At 35.3% G+C, this 18,987-nt stretch overlaps 1 protein-coding gene across 5 annotated transcripts in view; it reads left to right on the forward strand.

Annotated features, from left to right (window-relative positions):
• MTF2 (metal response element binding transcription factor 2) overlaps positions 1–6,860 on the forward strand; it is a 57,617-nt gene extending 50,757 nt beyond the window's left edge. For all 5 annotated transcript variants that reach the window (XM_010950403.3, XM_010950404.3, XM_074369975.1 and 2 more), the window contains 4 exons: positions 2,335–2,440; positions 2,564–2,616; positions 2,730–2,834; positions 4,462–6,860. In XM_010950403.3, the coding sequence (XP_010948705.1) occupies positions 2,335–2,440; positions 2,564–2,616; positions 2,730–2,834; positions 4,462–4,819 (622 nt within the window). In that variant the 3' untranslated portion in view covers positions 4,820–6,860. The remainder of the gene's footprint in view (positions 1–2,334; positions 2,441–2,563; positions 2,617–2,729; positions 2,835–4,461) is intronic.
• Positions 6,861–18,987: the final 12,127 nt, after the last annotated feature.

Here is an 18,987-nt window from a genome sequence, read left to right on the forward strand (position 1 = left end):
TGAAGTGCAAGGAATCCAGGAAAGTCTGATGTCATGAAAATCAGGAGGAGAGTAGTTCAAGAAAGATGATTGTATTAAATGGTATTGAATGCTGCTGAGAGGTGGGTTAAGATGAGAGAAAAGTGTTTATTTGGATATGTTAGCATTCTGTTATTAGTGACCTTGACCAAAGCAATTCTTTTTGAGAGATAAAGATAGAAGTCCGATTAGAGCGGATCAAAGTGTGATCGAATCCAGCACTGCCCAGTTTACATGTCAGAACTGGGCGTTTTCTACAATAAGGGGCACAGGCAGATTCAGAATAATGATGATGATGATAATAATAATAAAGGAAAAGGGGAAAAGGGAAATAATCATTAAGAATTCTGAAAGAAAAAGAAGACAGTAGAAAGGGTATGTGTCGCCCACTCTCAGAAGCAGTTTTACTGTATTAGGGAAGGGAAGTAGACAAACAGAATGGAAGCTGAAGAGGGGATGGGAGTAATCAAGTGATGATTTTTGAATACATGGAAGATAATTGTAACCTGTTTGTATGTGCTTGTAGGAATGATTAGTGGAGAAGAGGAGATTGCTGTAGGAGAGGGGGTAGGTGATTGAAGGTACTGTAAAGTCTTTGAGAAGCCAGAAGGGACAGGATTTAGAGCCATAGTGTGGAATGGCCTTTGACAGGAGGACTTAGATGCTTCTGTTGAAATGTGGTGGAAAAGGAGAAGATAGGTACAAATGTTAGTTCTACTGTAGAGTTAGCATTTGGAAGATGACTAAAGTCACTGCTTGGTAGCTTCTGTTTTCTCCGTGAAATTAAAAGGCAAAGATAGCTGAGAGGAAAGTTAAAGGAGCAATACAAGGTCTGAGAGAGTTGACAGTGCCTTATATCCATTTGAGTTGGTAATAAAGTAGATACTACTTTAAGGGTTTGTTTTTCCTGAAGAAAAGACTTCTTTCACTTTCAGATTTTGTCATTAATCCTGTGCTAGCAATTGCTTATATTATGAATTAGGAAAAAGTTTTCCACAAACTTTCTTTCTCATTTCTATCATGATTTTGATAGGACAGTTCAACTGTGGTAGCTATCAGGTTTTCATTTAAAGCCACCATGTAATGATTCAGCTTTCTTTGAAGGCATTCTCAGTTCCTTCTGGGTCCTGTGTATGAATTGGTTCTTTTAATCTAAGAGAGTTTTCTTTAGACCAAGAGTCCTTTGTAAATATTTTGTAGGCCATCTGTCAAAAAAAGATGTAGACTCCATTGGTTTTATCCTTGAGACTTCTGATTATAGGTCTAGTTATGCTTTGTACCCCTGGCTTCCCTACTTTCCCTTTTTTTGTTTCCACCTTTATTCCCCAGCCTTAGTTGGGTGTGTGGCGGGGTAGTCTTTCCTAGTTTTCTCCAGTCACCTCTTTCTATCCTATGAGATAATATTGTTCCTTTGCTTTGTTTTTTAATTGAATTTTCCTGGATAATGTCCTTAGCCCATTTTATTACCCTGCTTATATACACATTTGTCATCTAACTATACTGTGAACCCTTTAGCACGGGAACATCTTTGTATCCCTATTGTTAATATCCCCTTTATATGGAAGTGTTTGTTGAATAGATGAAATAGATGTTTTGCATATTGATATTTGCCATTTTTCTGTCCTATTAATTGGAGATGTCCTTGACCTATTGCCTTTTTTTCCTCTTCCTATTCCTTGATATTTGCCTTTATATCTCAAAAATGGTTTTCTAGGTCTTCCTAACTTTGCCCTTTGAATGACTTCCCTGCCCAATATGAAGGAGTCTTTCCTCCTTTACATTCTCCCATCCTGGGCTTCATCCTCTTTCTGATTAGTGTCATTCAGGAACCCACAGGCTACTTCTGTTTATAGCTACTGTATTGTAACATAGATATTTCATGGCTGCACAAAGTTAACTACTAAGTTCATAATCGCTTTGAGTAGTAAATTCTTAAAACATCCCCCAAGAACTTACATAGTACCAACCTAAACAAAATAATTGAACTTTTAGGAGTTCTGAAACCTTCCATCCAATATAGTAGTATGTTTGATGCTTTTGCTTTTGTTTTAAATTTTTAGGTGGTACATATTTTTCAGAACTGTATTAAAGAACTTTTTTCTTAAACCTTCATATGTGAATATCTCTTAAACATTTAAATTAAAATGTGTTATCTATGAACTTGACTGAACTTGTAGATTCAACTTAACTTTGTTTTTATATTACCATTAATATCAAACTATATAACATTTACATAGAGCTATAACTGTATATTGTTCATTGTGATTTTGTTTTCTTTATGCAGAGATTAAATACATAATGGTGTTCTGTTTTCAGGGAAGTAAGCAATGGCATAGAAAAAAAAGGAAAGAAAAAATCTGTAGGTCGTCCACCTGGCCCATATACAAGAAAAATGATTCAGAAAACTGCTGAGCCACCTTTGGTAAGAGGATGTACTGGTATATGTTCTCAAAGAGGACATTGGCTTGAAATTACTGAGAAACTAACATCTTTTCAGCTGACTTTAGAACCATTCTTTTAAGTTTGTTTGTTTGTTTTTTTCTAGGATAAGGAATCAATTTCAGAGAATCCTACCTTGGATTTACCTTGTCCTACAGGGTAAATAGAAAGTTGTTTTCTGCCGTTCTAGGAATTTTCTTGGGGGGGTGGGCATTAGTATTTCTACTCTGATGTAATATAGTTGTTATACCATTTAAATTCTTTTGTCTCAGGAGAACTGAGGGGGCTGCACATTCATCCAATACCTCAGATGTGGATTTCACGGGTGCTTCCGGTGCAAAAGAAACTACCTCATCTAGCATCTCCAGGCATTATGGGTAGATACTTCACGTCCTTATTCTTAAATAATTTTCCTCTACGCCTTTTCTTTGTGAAGTGAGGAGTAAATAAAATTTTAGCAATTGGAAGTGATACAAGTTTGTCTTTCAGCTTCTGAGAAACAGTCTATGTGTAGATTCCTTAGGTTATTAATACTCTTCTGAGTATTTTTTGCTTTTCGGAGCACAAACATTTTCTACTTTGTCAGGAATTTTGCTACGTTCACAGAGAAGAGATACCCTGGTGTTTATAGGTGTGCCCTTTTCTGGGAGACCTTGTTATGCTTCTAATATGTAAGTGTGCCTTGCTTTAGGAAAGCTTGAATTTTAAATTTTATTTTTATTTTATTTTTTTAAATGGAGGTGCTGAGAATTGAACCCAGGACCTCAAACATGCTAAGCATGCACTCCACCACCGAGCTATTTCCCTCCCATCTTGAATTTTTTTTTTATTAAGTCAGAATCAGGCCTACAGATCCTTTTGTTAGTAAAACGATTTTAAACTCAAGATTTTTAGCAATAGCAGACTTCTCTAATGTTTCATTTAACCTAACTCTGCAGAAGGACAGCTTTTTCCTAAGTGTGATGTATCAGGTGTGAAAAATTTAGTTTACTTGGGATCACAGCTGTGAGCTTACAAGTCTTATACTTCCCTTGTTTTTGTTCATAATTCAAAAACTGCTCTTGTAAATCATACAAAATGATAAGTATTTAAAGGCTTAAAATATAACTTATTTTTAAGTGATTTGTGAATAATAATAATAATGTGAGCTATTTTTTGGCCCTCTTACCAAGCATTGTGCTAAGCTTACATACATCCTTATTTAATTCTTAAAACAACAAACAACAGAATTCTTTTGCATTGTTCCCAGTTTACAGATAAGGAAACTGAGAGGGTTTTTGGTAACAAGCCCAAGATGGCATGTTTTTTAGCAAGTATACAGAGCTGGGATGTCTACTTGGGCAGTTGATTATAAAGTCTTTGAGTTTAGCTATTATGCTAAATTTTGCCCTTGTTTTAGAAGATCATAAAATCATTGAATTTTTGAACTGAACGATAATCTAGTTCAACCATTTTCGCTTCATCTCTTCACTTAAGAGAATGTAGAGGATTTGAATTTGGCCAGTATCACATTGAGCTAGACCTAGGGTACCCTGACATCTAGTTTATGTTTATTCCAGTTCATTACATCAGTTTAAGGACACAGAAAGGTATCTTGTATGTAGTAGGTGCTTGTTAAATATTTGTTGCATTGAATGAATGAATGAACTGTCTTCTTTTTAAAGATAAAACTATTGATAAGACGTGACTTACGAATAGGGCCTCTTGGTTAGAATTTGCCTCGTTAGCCTCATGAATCAAAAATTTCCTCTGATTCTTTTAAGCTTAATAGCACATAGTTAAGGAAGAAAAGCTCTTCAAAGGTCAGCCCCAAGGAGACGATTGAATTTAACGAAGGCGAGTGATAATCCATTTTATTTAACATTTGTTATTTTGATTTGGCTGATTTTCTATTTTCTGATTTCTGTTACTTAAAGTAATAGAAAATAAATCAGAGTACATGTTGTGTGGGTAAAGGATGCTTTATAAGCTTAGTAGATAATTGTGGCCTTTTTTGATCTTCAGATTGTCTGACTCCAGAAAAAGAACTCGTACAGGAAGATCGTGGCCTGCTGCAATACCGCATTTACGGAGGAGAAGGGGTCGTCTTCCAAGAAGAGCACTCCAGACTCAGAACTCAGAAATTGTAAAAGATGACGAAGGCAAAGATGATTACCAATTTGACGAACTCAACACAGAGATTTTGAATAACTTAGCAGATCAGGAGTTACAACTCAATCATCTAAAAAACTCCATTACCAGTTATTTTGGTGCTGCAGGTAGAATAGCATGTGGTGAAAAGTACCGCGTATTGGCTCGTCGGGTGACACTTGATGGAAAGGTGCAGTATCTTGTGGAATGGGAAGGAGCAACTGCATCCTGACTGTAGGACTGAACATTATGTTCACTGCACTCTCATTTTCTGTAGGTACAGTTCAAAGTCCTAAAGGAGTCTGGCTTTTACTATCTTTCTTAAAAAAAAAAAAAAAGTCAAAAAATTCACATAAGGAGATGATACTAGCCTTAACATGTACCTGTCAATGTTATGGATATTGTCATAAAAAGATATCTTTTAAAAATCAGAACAGAGACTTAATTTTTTAAATCTTAAGATTTGTAGAATGTTTCTAGGATAGGATATTAAAAATGATTCAAACCCATGCATGGTGTTAGATAATTTTTCTAATTATTCCATTGAGTCAGTTTTTGTGATTTGTGGTTATCAGAGCAAACAGATCATGTAGATAGCACAAGGATTTGGAGAAACATTGTCTGTTTTGTTACCAAAATGTTGGAAAGAATTTATTTCAATAACTTTTAGATTTCATAAAGTGCAGTGTATATAATGCCTACTAAAAGACTGTAAAATACTGAAATTTTCTTTCAAGCAAAGTGTAAAAAAATATATTGAGCCTGTAAATTGCTCTGTGACTAGACTTCATTGTCGTCTTAATATATTCTTTGCATGTGCATATATATACACACGTGTATATATATGTGTGTGATTGACTATGTGACCTATGCAATACAAATTATGGGAATGGGCAGCTTTGGAGTATATATCCCATAATTCTTTTTTCAGGAATAGTTGCAGTATTTACACAGCAGCATTTCTTCTCAGGCTTTTATTGGGTGCTGTTGCTTGCTATGTATGAAGAGAAATGTGTCAGACAAGTTTAGTGTGTTCTGGAGAAGGATGTGAACAACAGTGTTCATGGGCTTTTAGAATGCTTTTCACTTTCAGTCCTTGTAACTGTTCAGAACCTAAAACAAATTCAAATAGTATGAACATTATCTCCTAATAGAAGTAACGTTTTCAAGTTTCATGGCACATTATGATTGTAAATGTCTCTCAGTTTTAACAGTAAGTCTATAGGAGTCCCGTGAAGATTCCTGAAATGTCTGTAGTAACTGTTAGTCATGTTGAATAAGTGTAGTGTGAACAAAGTATTTTATTGCACAGGGTTAACAAACAGTATGTTGTCTGCCCGGGCAACTGCTGTTTTATTACAACATTACCTCTTGTTTTTATAAAATGTACCAAGATTTAAATTGATAACTTTATTTTACATGTAAAAAAAAAAACAGTTTCTTTTATCACCAGTGTTAGAGTTGTCTTCTGTTTCTTTTTGTTTTGTTTGTTTTCTTTTTTAGCCAAAGAGTAAACAGAAGAATATTCTTATTTTGGTGGCTATTCATTTTACTCTTAAAAGTGGTCGATTTTAGCCTAAAAATTGGGGAACTTGCTGCCAAAATGAAAATATGTAAAGTGTAGTGGTTGCAGAGCGGGTATAATGTGGGTGGGTACTTATTTATTCCATTGATTGATTATTTGACTGTTTATAAAGAAGTTGCTTTATTTCTTTAAACATCTTCAAAAGATGACCTTTCCTTGTCACATTATAGCCAAAAGAAGCAGAGAACTTCGTAGTCCTGCATTTGGTTCCTGGTTGGCCAGGTATAAATGAGCTTTACAAAAGTGCAAATTAAAAACTGTCACTTCTGTTTACCTCCACCAAAACTTGATTTTCCCCTAGCTATTAATTTAAAGTTGCCTTTCCTGCAGCTGCAATATTTTGAATAACACACAGAGTTTGTGTTGATTTTGAATGTTTGTTTATACCTAGGGGTAATGGAAAATGTAAATCCCGTGTAACCTTATCACTCCACCTGTATCATATTATTTCATTTTCCCCCAAGTCCTTTAATTCTAACTGAACACCAGCAGTATTTTTAGTAATTTTTTCTTTAGTATACTTGGAAGATGATTTATTAAGCTGAACTGTCTTAGACGTAATTATTGTGAATGTCTGTTTTATTTTATCATGGTGGTTCACATGGCTCTGATGTTCAGTTTGTATTTTTGGAATTGCTTTACTTAGAATTAAAACAGACCAACATTAAATGTGTGTATTTTTTAAAGAGCTAATGAGTTTTGCTTCTGTATTTGCCTGAAAATACACACTGGTGCAGTAGATGACTGCATTTATTTACCCAGGGAGCTAAGGATTTTCCAATTCCATTATAAATATGTTAACTTGAATTAATGTTTATAAAACTTTGCTTTTATTTTCCTCTTGTCCCCCAGATAATATTAATAATTGTTGCGTGTTCATCTTAAATGACTTTTGGAGAAATAAGCTGTTTAGCCAGCTTGTATACTTTATACTAGAAAGACAATATATCTCCAGTTCCCCTGTCCCCAAACTTGAAAAAAATTCAGACTTTTCAGTTATGATTTCTTTTCTTCTTACCTATGTAGAAGATGACAGGGTTCACATAAAAGGAGTTCCTTTTTTTTTTTGTTTTTCCCCTAAGAAGCTTTGCTCTAGAGTACAGAAAGAAGAGGTAAAAATAATATACTTTATTAATTTTAATACCATTTTTATTCATAATACATTTTATAAATTCTCTGATAATAACAAAATATGGATTCTTAGGCCCTTAGGTGATCAAACTAGATCAGAATATGAGCTATCAGAGTTTTTCTATAAATTGCAATGTAGGAGTGATGAAGTCAGATCTTGCTATGGATATATTTTGTTACTAAATGCTTAACAGAAGTAAATGTTCACTGATGTGTGAGTTGAAGGTATTTCTCTTTCCCCGCTTTTATTTTGCGAGGTATGTCCAACTATGCATTTTTGGTTTCTATTGTGTATGTATTCAGAGGAGTTCTATTAGTGTTGGGGGTAGAGCTAACTGTGTTTTGGGCTATTTGATTGAGTTTCTACTAGGTGCTGTTGCATTTTTGGTTGGAACATGATCTGACTTGCATAGTTATAGTAGACTTTCATAATCTGGTTCTAGAGTTGTTTGAATGAAGATGCAAAGGCAAAGGAAGATGTCTGCAACTTTGGGAAATAGTGAAAAATGCCTTCTTTGTGTGGGGAAGTTTTACTCTTTTACTGTATTTGAGTACTTCTATGAATACACTCCTACAAATCTCCTTTGGTTTCTTCTCTGGCAGTTGATCAGTCATGTTCTTTCCTCAGGAAAAGGAAAACTTGGCAGTTAAATGTAAAGTGAGAATTTTGTCTTACTGTGGGATTATTTTCTAATTAGTAGCAGTTAAGAAACTAGATATCTGATACAAAGTTGGAGATGGGGAGGTCTGTGAAAGCAAACTGATTGGCTCCCTAACTAACAGGCAGGTGGGAGCAAGGACAGTATTTATAACTTTTAAGTCATAATATCAGAGTATCTTGGAGCAATAACTAGATCAAAATACTATGCGGTCGTTGTATTTTAAATTAGAATAAGACTGTAAATTAACTAACTCATTCTTGTTTTTCTCCCCTACCCCTCACTTCTACCCAACAGAATCCCTTTCTGCTTATTACCCTTGAATTTTCTCTTTGTTGGAGATGATGAGTGTTAAAACTGGATGTTTAGTAATAACTCCTCCCTTTTGCAGGATCTTCAAGGAATGATTTCTTGTTCAAGAAAATTTTCTACTGGATTTAAGCAAGGAAACAAATAAATAAATTCTTCATAAATGATAAAATAAACTTATTGCATAAAGCAAAAATATATCCTGTTCAAAATCATTAGTCTAATTTCTGCTCCATGTACTTACCAAAAAGAATTCGATCCTTGTTTTCCCCTATACCTATAATGCTTTCCCAATGAGGGGAATATAGTCTGTAATTGGGCACAAATTGGCTCATTTGGCGGCGAAGGGGAGGTGTGTGTCAAAAAAATCTTAGAAAATGGTTTGTGGTCCTCCAAAGCTCAACTCTACCTGACAAAAATCTTTTTCCTTAGTACATTACCTTTGTTCAGTTTTTTGAAGTATCACAAGAGCAGTACTGACAGTGAGTTAGTTCATGGAACATACACAAAATAATCTTAAGATCAACGCTGTGAGTGGGGAAGGCATAGCTCAAGTAGTAAATCACGTGCTTAGCACGCACAAGGTTCTGGGTTCAATCCCCAGTACCTCCTCTAAAAATAAATAAATGAGTAAACTAATTACCTCCCCCCTTCAAAAAACAAAACAAAACAAAATTTTTAAAAAAAGATCAATGCTGTGAAACCATGGCAAATGTGTAGCTACATTCCAGAAGACTGAGTGGGGTAAGTCTGGAGCTCACGTTGTGAGCGGTGGGTCTGCACACCCTGCTGGCTTCTGCCGGCTCCCTTGTGGATGTTGTTTATGCTTGATCCTGAGTCCTCTTGATCCTGTGTGTGACCTGGACTTGGAGAAGTAAATAAAACTAGCTTATATTTTGTTATTTTGTTCTCAAGGTTGCTTAGCCCATCATGTCAGGTGCTGAAAAGGAAAAAATACTGAGAATATCTGAATGATTATCTAGTAGCTAGTTGAAAGTAATTTTTTCATTAGAAACTCATTCTTGATACCTCTTTATAAACTATAGTTGCTTTTTAAGCAACTTTTAAACCATCAAAGGTCAGAAACATTTAAAATGCCGCTTCATTGAAGGTTTTTCTAGAGTTTCTTAAGTACTTCATGTTTTAAAAACCACCATTCTTAGCATGGTAACCTTCTCCTAATCACTGGCAGGTTATTGTCTGTTGCTGTAAAATGGTCGTCCTCTCGGGGATCCAGATGTGAGTCTTCGTCTTAGGGACTTAGGCTCAGTAGAGCTTTTATATTTGTCTGCTTTTCATGTATCTCTTTTGTCAGTTTCCGTGTTAATAATCCATACTTATTCGCGACGTGTTGTGCACCTTTCTCCCTTTCCAGCCAATCCCACCTAGACTCTAATCTTTATTAATTTACTGTAGACTGGGAAGAATTTAAGCAAGGTTTCCTGAAACAGATAGTGACGATGTAAATAAAAATTTGAACCTTTTGTTACCCATAATTCTGATTTGTTTATAGATTCTTGAGTAATGGTTCAAGAGTGATTTCCTTTGAAAAAAAGTAAAATGTTTTTAAAAAATCGTTCATTACTCAACACAAGTTTTTAAAAACTAACATTTTGATTGAAATATTTATGATCATAGGTTGCATTAGGTTTTCTGTTACCAAACACACAACTAAAATAGTTATTCAACTGTCATTGAATAATTGAACACAGAAAATAAAAAATCTTCCATTTACAGGTTCCTAGAGTTGGAAAAATTCTTCAGCATTCTGTATTACATCTTGTGTGGCATAGAAGGCTTTGTCTGGTCACCTGGGAATTTAAAGCCCTGATTAAGAAGCCTAATTGGTTGTAGAATCCATGGCAAAATAGAACTGCGATAGAACTGCAGGAATGTGTAGCCAAGGCAAGGGTCAGCAGCTGTCGTGATGATTAAATTCAAAATTTCCGCTATCTCCTAGCCTATCACTGCGGAAAATGCATTTATTGGAGCAAATTCGGCCATGGGTTGTGCAGATTGGATCCATTTCTCTGGTGCAAAAATGTAATTGATCTACATACACGTTACAGTCTGGCATTTCGCACATGTCTCCTGAAGGTGCAAAAGCAGTTTCAGAATAAAGAAGTGCCAAGTTAGTGATGAAAATAACTTTGATCCTTGATGAGAAAACAGACATTTTATCAAATCTTTTTCTTTTTAAGACTAAGGAAGTGTCATTGTTCTTTTCAGTCAATATCATTGTTTTGAGTAATTAACAAGTTTTTGTTTTTCTTGCTTCCTATTTTATAACATATAAGTGGTTGAGGTTTTTTGAAATCTCGACAGCCGGAAAAGTGAGCTAAGTGTAATACAGGCTAGAGCAGGTTGATTATTCTGAGGCTCTAATGATCTTCAGATTGACTTAAGTTGGCAAAACTATATGACAAAAAAACCCCAAAACCAGCGTGCTTGCAGATACACTCGTGGTTATTGGTGATGGATTCAGGAACCAGAACTGTTCCTCTTGTAAGTGTTAGATGAGCTGGCTGGCTTTTGCTTTCCAGCAAGGTGTTAGAGTTGGCTTGTGCTATCTGTGCATTATTGTTAGAGAATAGGTATTTTTCTATTTTGGACTTGTCACATAAGACTAGTATTATTTTAGAGAATAGCAAATTGACAACAGTTTTATTACATGCACATATTTAATAGTCATAAAAGTTGTCTAAAGGAATAGAGAGGAGATGGTATTTCAATTCAGTAATTCAGTACTGATTTTCATGACTTTGTAGGTTAAATGAATACAGAAATTGATTGTAGTAAAGTAATTTTTTAGTACTTTAAGTGCTGAAATTGATTACAGTTAAACTTTAAAATGTCAATCTTAAGAGGATCATTATTTCAAAGAAAATAATTGTTTTACCAAAGTCATACAGTAATGTTTGTCAGCTAAATTTGGTTTGTTTTTTGATCTTGGCTAAATAACTGAGGAAAATGTAAAAAGTAAGTTACCTATGCTATTCATTGCTTTTGGAAGGTATAATTTAAAATGTCTCAATAGGGTCAAACTCTTGGTTTTCTTGAGGTTATTTTTAAAATAATTTTCAAAAATTTGATAATATTAAAACTAAGTTTGTACTTAAAAAGTAATACTTAATATAAAAATGTGCTTTAAGATATAATTTACATTTATTTGGCCTTTTCTAGAGAAAATGTGTGTGTTGTCAGTCATGTTATAATCAAATTTTATCTTCTGGTTGAAAATACCAGTGTCATAGATGAGCAAAATTAACAAAATTAGCAGTTATTTATATTCGGAATTTTATTTTCTGAGGGTCATTGAAATTATCTTTGTATTCCTTAAGCATACTCTGACTTAAAAAATGCAAATATTAGATAACTTAGAAACATGGCATAAGGGTTAAAGGGAACCACTGGATTACATTTTTTTTTTTTTTTTAGAGAATAAACGAAATAGTGACCCATACCTCATATCAAGTTACACTGAAAATATGGACCTTCACCATTAAGAACAACGTTAAGATTTATGTTGTAGTGAAAAATACCTTCATGAAATAGAATCTGATCTGTTCGTCGTGATTATTGTCTTGAACTTCTTACAGCATATCTGGGTGTAACTTTGGTTTACATTTTTAAAATGATATACTTCAAAAAAATTAAATTGAAGTATTATTGATTTACAGTTTTTCAGGTGTACAGCCAAGTGATTCAGTTATACATATATATATATATATATATATATATATATATATATATATATATATGTGTGTGTGTTTTTCAGATTCTTTCCATTGTAGGTTATGACAAGATATTGAATATAGTTCCCCATGCTATACACCAGGCACTTGTTTATATATTTTATATACAGTAGTGTGTGTCTGTTAATCCCAAATTCCAAATTCATCACTCCCCCTAGCTGTGGACTTTTAATGCGAGACATTATTAATTGAGAGGTTGCCCTGATCTGCTTATTTATAAACAAGATCCACCTTATCATAAGTTCAAGTAAAATACAGTTTTTGTTTAAAAAAAAAAACTCAAATGTGTTTATTTCTTAAGGACTTCATTATTGCTCTTATTTTTTAAGATGGAAAGGTTATTTTTCTGGCTATTTAAGAAGCTATTTATATTAGTTTCCTAGGGCTAATCATAACAAATTAGCACAAACTTGAATGAAACTACAGCAATTTATCTCTCACGGTTCTAGAGGCTAAAATCTGAGATCAAAATAGTGACAAAGTTGGTTCCTTTTGCAGCTCCTGAGGGAGAATATTCCATGTCTCTCTTTTGGCTTCTGGTAGCAGGCAGCAATCCTTGGCATTCCTTAACTGTAGACATATATCCCATTTTCTGCCTCCGATTTACACGGCCATACATGGCCTTACTCTGTGTCCAATCTCCCTCTCCTTTCTCTTATAAAGACACCAGTCATTGGATTAAGGGCCCACCCCAAATCAGGACGAACATAATCTCAAGATCCTAAATTACTTACATTTGGCGAGGCCCTGTTTCTAAATAAAATCACAATCACAGGTACTTGGAGTTAGGACTTAGACATCTCTCTCTAGGAAACAACCCACTTAAGTGGGTTTTTCAAACCATTCTGTGCTATTTATTTAAATGCAGCAACTATATTTTGAATAGAAAAACCTATGAGTTGCTTATAAGAGAAAAATAAATTTTTAAGAGCCCTACTCTGGATTCTTTTTTTAAAAAAATTTTGGGGGGAGGTAATTAGGTTTTTTAATTTAATTAATTGATTAATTTTTTGATGGAGGTACTGGAGATTGAAGCCAGGATCTCGTGCTAGGCACACCCTCTGCCACTGAGTTACACCGTCCTCCCTGCTCTGAGCGCTTAAATTATGCAGTACACAGCAATAAATAGAACTAAATTGGAGTTGAAATATGGTGAGTACTGTGGAATGTTGGTACAAAGTTCCATAGGAACTTAGAGTAAATCTAAGAGAAGCATTAACGAAGAATTTATTGAAGGGAATCTCATTTGAATTTGGTTTTAAAGGATGGTAGGATTTTGATGGGGAAAAAATGGGGTAGGAGAAGAAGCAGCATAAATAAATTCAAAGAGTTGGAATTTTGACAGGGAAAGGGGGAGTCCGGTGAATATTTCTTTAGGGGATGTTACAGTCCTGGGGAGTTAGGACATAAACATGAGAACCAAGCAACATTTGAAAACCACATACGACTGCAGGTATCCAAATACATGCTGTGCCACTGGGGAAGTGAGGTTAGTTTGGACTGCAGTATTTGTCAGATTGTACCCTGGAGGATGGTTCGGTTGAAATAGAAGCTAAAGGAGAGAAAAGCTCACGTTCAGAATGAGGGAACCCGGAAGGGATAGGTGAGAATGAGCAGTTCATGTATTGTCTGAGGGCCTGCTGTTTTTCAGGACCCAGCAGGAGAAAAATGTGAGGTAGGTAACAATTGCCTCCTCTTTGCTGGGAGGTTTAGAATGCTACACTGAGCTATTTAACTGTCAAGAGTGCCAGGAAGATTTAAGGGAAGGGAGAGCTTAGTTTTGCCTGGAGCCCGGCTGTGGAGGACATTTGGGAAGAAGGAATTATTGGTGGTAGGGATCTGTGGGGAAGGAAATATATTAATATTAGGGCATTGCACAGAGCAGGAAGAGCAAGCCAAGGCATGAAGCCTGCACAGAGAAGGTCGGTCGGGCCTGGGTAGTGTGACATGGCCGAGGCTGGACGTGACCTGGCTACTGATGGGACTGCTGGGCTAAGCTGTGTGTTCGTTGATCTGGCCCCGGTGTGCAGAATGGGTTAGAGGGAGAAAGGTGCACAGCCAGCGAGCGCTAATCCCAAATTGAGGTAAATCTGAGGTAGGAGAAGAGGTGGGACTGGGAACACTATAAGAGCTGCCACTTCTACTAGGCATTTCCCAGAAACTTCTGCTCCTTCTTATTAAACACTTGCTCATCACCATTCTTTTTTTTTTTAAATAGACTTTATTTTTAGAGCAATTTCAGGTTTACAGCAGAATTGAGCAGGAAATACAGAGTTCCCACATAGCCCTCCCCACCCACACTTACCTACTCCCCTACCTTCAACATCCCTCATCAGTGTGGCATATTTGGTACAATCGATGAACCATTCTTTAAGCAAAGACCTAGAACACTCAAATTTCTTCATGGTTGTACTGTGGAAGGTATGAAGACATTTTTTAATAAAAAATTTAAGGGTCTTACCTGCTATCATAGGATAGAAATAATGATTAGAGCAGATTTAAGGTATTAGCTGAACAAAAACCATATTTGTTTTGTTGAAACATGTAATACCTATATAGTGGGAAGCCATTGTATTGTTTTATTTGAAAGCTTACTTGAAGCAAAAGCACTTGGAAGTGTTTTCAAGAGAATACTTCCTGGGGCTTTCCAAGTAGATCCTCTGTAATGGGTATTCAGAAGTCCACACTGCTCCAAAACGGTATTGCACAAAAAGCAGGTTGTAATAAAAATCAAACCTGAAAGTATTTTTTAAAAAGAAATGTTGAAAAAGACTAATGTGCAAACAGTTTGGGTTTAAAAAAAAATAAGGAAAGTACTCTGTCCTGGGAAGAAAAATTAACAATAATACATAAAAGTTGTAAGATACTCAAAACGGTGAGTGAAAATGTCATGGTTTTCTCAGCAATCTCCAGAAAGCAGCATTAAAATATTTCAAGTAGTTAGTGAAACTGACCTCTTTAAAAATTATACTTATGTTTTTGGTATTGACAAATAAAAATTTAGGTTAAAAAAATGTCAAGCATTTGCTGTATCTATAGTAGTAAAACTTGAAAACTAGTTAAATGCTACAATCAGTAAGTAATCCATTCCCTTCATGAGGAAGCTACAATAGTCTCCAATTATGGATTTTCTCGTAATAGAAATTGCTCACATCTGGGGTTAAAAGTAATGTTTTTTCCTCATCTAAACCTGACTTGGAGGAAATAATGCTCATTTGTTTCTTAATGTATTGCTTTTCTGCCTACCCTCCGGTTGTTGCGTATTAGCTGGCAACAAAAAGGAGAATTAGTGAAGTGGTTCCAAGAGAGTGAAGATGCGATTTAGAGGAAAGAGGCGATGATGGGGAAGGACGGAGGAGGTAGATGAGAAAAAACAGGAGGAAATCTTTTAACAACTTGTTTTTTACCCCAAGTGAAAAAAATTTACTATTTCCTAACTATGATATAAAAAATATTTCTCAGTGAAAAATTCAGAAGACACAAAACTTAACAGTTTATAGTTCTGAAAATCCTCCAAGTTCTACAATCTGGAGATAATGGTGTATAAGCCATAGCCTTCAAGCCTATCTCTGTTTGAAAGAGGATTGTTCATGCTGTTTTGAAACTTCACTTTCCGCTTAATAGTGTGCTTCATCTTTGTTCCAGCAAACACTCTTCTGGCATTGTGGCACAACAAATGTGTTCTGGGCATCATGCTGGGTGCAGTGTTCAGAACAGACACATTCTCTGCCTTCAGATATCAGAGTCTAGTAGAGGGTTAGTGTAACTTAAGTCTGATACAGTGTGATCAGTGATTTGAAAGGGAAGTGCAGAGGGAGCATGGAAGAGGGGCACAACCTAAGTTTGAGGGATCTGGCAAAACTTCCTGGAGCAACTAATGACAAAGCTGGAAAAATGAGTGGCTGATAATTCCTGAATATTACTACTAGTATTCTTCCCCATTTACACTGTCAACTCTTTAAAGGCAGATTCTTTGCTTTTGTATTCCCCGAAGTACTGGACATAGTGATCAAATTTTCCTTTTTCTGAAATATTAAACTTTGCCTTGGGTATACTGTGATGCATGTAATGGGTACTAGAGGCTACTGGGAAGCAAAGGTAGCACACCTTGACCTGCCCTTGAGTGCCAGAGAGGAAATGCTCTCCTCTGTTTGGACATAAGCCCTTAGACGTAGTGCTCCTTTGTCTAAACAAACTGAACTTTGCAGTCTTTTCTCCTTTGCTGTTTATCCAAAGGATAGTAATTACCAGCACACTTGTTTTTAAATGTATGTCCCTTTGGCAATAAAGAACTTACAATGGTTTGTATTATACTTAGTAAGTTGTTTCTCAGTTGCATGTCCTGTATATGTCTTAATTCTAAAATCCTTTACAACAGATTTTGTTACCTTTATGGGTGAAGGAATCAATCATACAATGTTTAAGATTTTCCTTATACATGTATTCCATGATTGTCCACTGAAAAGTCAGCATTTGAAAAAGTCAAGGATAGCGTCTCTTGAGATTCACATAATGATTTTTCAACATTTGAGAAGTAGGTGTAGTCTTCCTATGTTGGTATTCTAATAACCACTTATTGGTAATAAAATCTCTGGACAATTTTGGGAAATGTAATTGCTCTGAAAAGGAAAAAAAAGGTTAACTTTGGACTCTTCTTTCATATTTCATGTAAAAACGATCAGGCTCAACTCCTTAGCACCTGGAAGAATACCGTGTTTCACCTTCCTGCTAATAAATAAATCCTTAAGAACTGAACCAATACCTAAAATGACAATTGTTTTTTCAATAAGAATATTTTGGTTTTATTTAAATTATTTACTCATTCCTGGGTTCATTCAGAAATATGTATATTATAACACACTAATGTCTGTTTCAGGTATAAAATTCACCTGCCCCATTTTTGTTTTAAATTTTTATTTTGAAATAATTATAGATTCACAAGACATTGCAAAAAACAAAAAGTACAGGGAGTTCCTGTGTACTCTTCACAGTTTCCCCCAATGGTGACATCGTACGTATACTACAATATCAAATCCAGAAAATTGACATTGATGCAATCCAGAGTTTATTCAGATTTTACTGATTTTAGAAGCACTCATTTCTGTGTGTGTATATAGCTCTGTGAATTTGATAACATGTATATTTGTGTAACCATCACAATCAAGACTGAATTGTTCCACAACAAGCCTGACTTTTTTAGCCACATTCCCTTTCTTCTCTCCATTCCTAACACCTGGCAACCACTAATCTGTTTTCTATTGCTATAATTTTGTTATTTCAAGGATGTTACATAAAAGGACTCATACAGTGTATAAACTTCTACAATTTCTTCCCCACTAATCATAATTCCTTTGAGGTCCATCCAAATTGTTGCATGTATCAATAGTTTGTTCTTTTTTATTGCTTCATTGTGTTCCATAGTATGGTTGTACCAAAGTTGAACCATTCACTCTTTAAAGGACATTTGGGTTATTTCCAATTTTGAACTATTACAAATGAAGTTGCTATGTAGAATATGTGTGCAGGCTTTTATTTGAGCTTATGTTTTCATTTCTCAGGGATGTGTCCAAGAATATATATGCTGGCGTGCATAGTAAGTGCATATAGTGTTAAAAGAAACTGCCAAAATATTTTCCAGACTGACTCTACCACGTGAGTGTGATCCAACTTCTCTTACATCTTACCAGCATTTGATGTTGTAACTATTTATTTATTTTAGCCACTGTGGTTGACATGTAGTGACTAGAATTTTTCTAATGGCTAATGATGCTGAACGTCTTTTCATGTGCCTATTTGCCATCCACATATTTCTTCAGTGAAATGTTTGTTCATGTCACTTGCTAATTTTTTTGCTGTTGAGCTTTGAGAATTCTTTATATACTCTAGTCCTTTCTAGGATACGTGGTTTCCATCTATTTTCTCTCCGTTATCAGCTTATTTTTTCATCCCCTTAACATGCTGATCGCTCACTGTGGACTGAGTGCCCCTGAGGAAAAACAACTGTCACCCAGCTTTGGGTGAAGTAGCGATCAATGTGTTAACAGTCTTCCATAGAGCAAAAGTTTTCACTTTTGATTAAGTCCAGTTTATCGGTTTTTCCTTTTATGGGTTTATTTGCTGTTGAGTGTGGACATTCTTTGTTTAGACCTAAGTCCTGAAGATTTTCTCATTTTTTTCCAAAAAGCTTTATAGTTTTAAGTTCATGTTTTTACCTGTTTGTCCCAATTGCTTCACCATTTATTTAAAAAGCTGTCTTTTCCCTATTGAATTGCTTTTGCACCTTTGTTAAAAATCAGTTGGACTTGGTGTATTCCAGAATCTCTGTTCCATTGATCTGTGTGTCTGTCCCTGCACCAGAACCACACTGTGTTGACTCCTGTAGCTGTTAACGTAGGGTAGACTATTTTTTTAAGATTGTCTTATTCTTTTGCCTTTCCATTCTGTATAAACTTTAGAATAAGCTTGTCCCTGTCTACAAAAAACAAAATGAAATTTTGCTGGATTTTGCTAAGAATTATGTTAAATTTGTAGATTAAGGAAGAACTGACCTTTTTACTATGCCGAGCTTTCCAGTCTCTGTACACGGTATGTTTATTTATTTAGGTTTTCTTTCGCCAGTCGTTTCATACTGATCCTGTACATGTTTTGTTAGATTTATACCTAAGTATGTCATTTTCTTTGACAAGCAAGAATCAAGCAAAAGAACTCTAAAATGTGTCTTTTGAAGCTCTCGCCTTTTCTTTCAGCTTTCTCCTATCAGTAGTATTACTGAGTGTTTTTGGAATTGAAGTTAAGAATAGAAAGTTCATGTTTATTAGGCCATCCTTCCATTTTATTCCAGATGTAGACATAACCCCTTTCACTGGGGGTGGGTAGAGCTCAGTGGTGGAGCACATCTGAGCATCCACAGGATCCTGGCTTCCATCTCCAGTACCCCCATTAGAGAGAGAGAGAATCCCAT

The sequence above is a fragment of the Camelus bactrianus genome, chromosome 9 (genome assembly GCF_048773025.1).
Source record: "Camelus bactrianus isolate YW-2024 breed Bactrian camel chromosome 9, ASM4877302v1, whole genome shotgun sequence".
Classification (NCBI taxonomy): domain Eukaryota; kingdom Metazoa; phylum Chordata; class Mammalia; order Artiodactyla; family Camelidae; genus Camelus; species Camelus bactrianus.